The sequence below is a fragment of the Scylla paramamosain genome, chromosome 27, assembly GCF_035594125.1.
Source record: "Scylla paramamosain isolate STU-SP2022 chromosome 27, ASM3559412v1, whole genome shotgun sequence".
Taxonomy (NCBI): domain Eukaryota; kingdom Metazoa; phylum Arthropoda; class Malacostraca; order Decapoda; family Portunidae; genus Scylla; species Scylla paramamosain.
The window spans coordinates 8,802,060-8,805,000 of NC_087177.1; the positions used below are offsets into that span (position 1 = coordinate 8,802,060).

The window sequence follows — 2,941 nt, forward strand, 5'->3', positions numbered from 1 at the left end:
CCAGAATCAACATCAATTAGGAAAACTGACCTCACGGGTTAACACAAATAAGAGAGACCTGATTCAGTCAAGCAATTACCCATTCGACACGCTCGTGATACCTATTCTGTCTATGGACATTAGTTTTGTTATATGACGTCGGTTCCTCCCATCACTTGGCTGTCCTGTCCATATTTCAGGAGTAAAGTGAGTCGGAGAGTATGTGAAGCTTGAGGACCCGAGTTGTTGTCTTTATGTATGACTTTATTGAGCAAAGTTATGCATATTTACTGTTAAGGAATGATTTCGTAAAGTAGTATAAATATTATGCTTTTTTTTCTCGATATTACGTATGTCTGTTTGTCTGCATGTATGTCTGCCTTTCTCTCTGTATGGCTGTCTGTATATTTGTTTTCTGCCTTTCTGTGTACTTGTCTGTCTATGTACCTGTGTGTCTGTCTTTCTGTGTTTCTATGTTTATATGTTTCTGTTTGTCTCTCTCTCTCTCTCTCTCTCTCTGATCAACATAGGGTGGCGGAGCGGACAAATACACGGGTGGCCAACCAAACAAGGAAAAGAATCAATGATGACCCAGTGCGCCCTCATCAAGCCGCCGTCCTCTCCCACCCGAACTCGCATCCTATGTCTCGTAATTACACAGGAAACCATTCATACAAAACACCGAGGCCCCCTTTGTCTTGCCTGCCTCCTTCCCTTCCGTAAACACGGGTGTCAATGTGGTGTTCAGGTCCTTCCTGACAACCTCTGTGGTCACCTGTCTTGTAATATGTGTGTGTGTGTGTGTGTGTGTGTGTGTGTGTGTGTGTGTGTGTGTGTGTGTGTGTGTGTGTGTGCAGGTGGTGGACAGGTGTGTGTTTTTGAATTTTTTTTTGAGGTAGGCAGGTGTGAGATGAAAGTTTTGTACACTTTTAAAAATCTATTTATCTATTCATTTACTATTGTTTGAGGAGGACAGGTGTGAGATTTGAGTTTTTAGTGTGCTTTTCTTTTATTATTTGTATAAGTATGAGTTTTATGTTTTTTTTATAATTTTTGTCTTTTTAAGACGTAGACAGGTGAGGTGTGAGCTTTGAGTTTTCGTGTGCTTTTTATTTTTATTTATTTATTTTTTTAGTAATCGATTTGCACGGTCGTGCATCTGCTTACAGTCCGCAATATGACACTAATCTTTGTGCTACGTTAGATTGGAGCAGGTACGGGGAAATGATATCAGTGCGTATTCTTTTTTTTTTCCATCAAGGGATCAGTGTTCATGTGTGGGAAGGAGAAGGAGTGTGTGGGAGCGTGTCTGCAGGTTTCTGGGTAGCTGGCTCTCCTCATTTCCCTCGTCACTGAGTGGTTCTGAGAGGACACGTGATGGATTAAAGACCATGACTGGTGTCTCTTTATGTCCTTGATTCTGATATCGGTGTCCGGGAGACTCAAGGGAAGGGTGTCTCGCCACTGAGCCTCATGGTCTGGGACGGAGTGAATACTGAGGCAACGCTTAACGAAATTATTGGACACACTTCTAATAGTTTCATTCTGTGAACAGATTTTCTTTTAGCTGTGATTGAGACGCATATCACTCGTGTTCATTTTAACAGACAAGCAAGGAGGAGCTTGTAGAGCAGGAGCTCTTTGCTAACCACGCATCGAGGCCCCACGCACCGCCTTGGAGAGCGAGAGCGTCCGAAGGGAGCGGGAGGGAGGGGAGCACCGAGGCCCGCCGCCGCTTCTAACCGCCGGCCGCCTCAGTCTCTCGCTGCCTTCAGCAGAGCACGGCTGGACTCCTGCTCCCCTGAAGCCAGCCTTCGACTCTTGTTCTGACAACTTCAATATTTATTGACCTCGCCTGTTCAAAATGTGATAGCGATCAATAAGCAACATGTGAAGCTCGCCGCGAGGCTGGTTGTTGTTCGTGGCTAAACGCGAGGAAATAATGATAAAGTTTCTGCGAACTTTATAAATCGAATTTGAATTTTTTTAGGATTTTCTCAAATAATATCTACAGGGAGAAGAGCTGGGGCCCGTGTGGGCCATCCAGATTGTGGGTGAATAATGCTTCAACATGGAACCATTCATATCAAAGTTTTGATTATAACACACAAAAGTTGACAAACTCGACTCATAGTTTCTGTTCTTCAAAGTTCGCCCCAAAAGACACGATGAACGTCTCGTACCCTTACGTGATAGACTCGAACTGCACGCTAGCGGGTCTCACTGCCTTCGAGTTGCTGAATGAGTCGACATGGGATCCGTTGCAGAACGTGAGTCTGGAGGAAGATGCAGACTTCATGAACTGCTCCTACCTGAGGCACATCGTGAACCTGAATTGCTCGAGCACCGACCACTTGTGCCGCTGTACCCGCGACATATATTGGTCTTACTGCTCCGAGACGCCCGCCTACTACTCGTACATCTACCGCATCATCGGAACGCTGTTCCAAGGCATCATCCTGGTGATCGGCGTGATCGGCAACGTGATGGTGGTGATCGTGGTGGCCAAGAACAAGAACATGACCACGCCCACTAACTGTTACCTCGTCAGCCTTGCCATTGCCGACTGTGCCGTGCTCATAGCCGCCGTTCCCCAAGAGATCGTCAGTTACTACCTCATCGGTAATCACTGGATCTGGGGGCGGGTGGGGTGTGCCATCATGATCTTCCTGCAACACCTGGGGATCAACGCGAGTTCCCTGAGCCTGACGGCCTTCACGGTGGAACGCTACATTGCCATTTGCCACCCGATGAAGGCACAGACAGTATGCACGGTGGAACGCGCCAAAAAGATCACACTGCTGGTGTGGGTGTTCGCGACGTGTTATTGCTCGCCGTGGCTCTACCTCACCACTGTCGTCCCCCAAACCTACGCCGTCGACTACCCCACCGAGGAGTGTACATTCAAGCTGTCCAGAGACCAGTACTTCCTCTACTACTTCCTCGACATCATCGTGTTCTA

The 2,941-nt window shown here is 47.0% G+C and overlaps 1 protein-coding gene across 1 annotated transcript in view; it reads left to right on the forward strand.

The window, feature by feature from the left end:
* The first annotated feature begins 1,075 nt into the window (after positions 1-1,075).
* Positions 1,076-2,941, forward strand: part of LOC135114139 (thyrotropin-releasing hormone receptor-like) — a 60,063-nt gene continuing 58,197 nt past the window's right edge. Inside the window, exon 1 of the mRNA XM_064029867.1 lies at positions 1,076-2,941. This exon is cut by the window's right edge and continues 133 nt beyond it. Within this exon, the coding sequence (XP_063885937.1) occupies positions 2,148-2,941 (794 nt within the window). The 5' untranslated portion in view covers positions 1,076-2,147.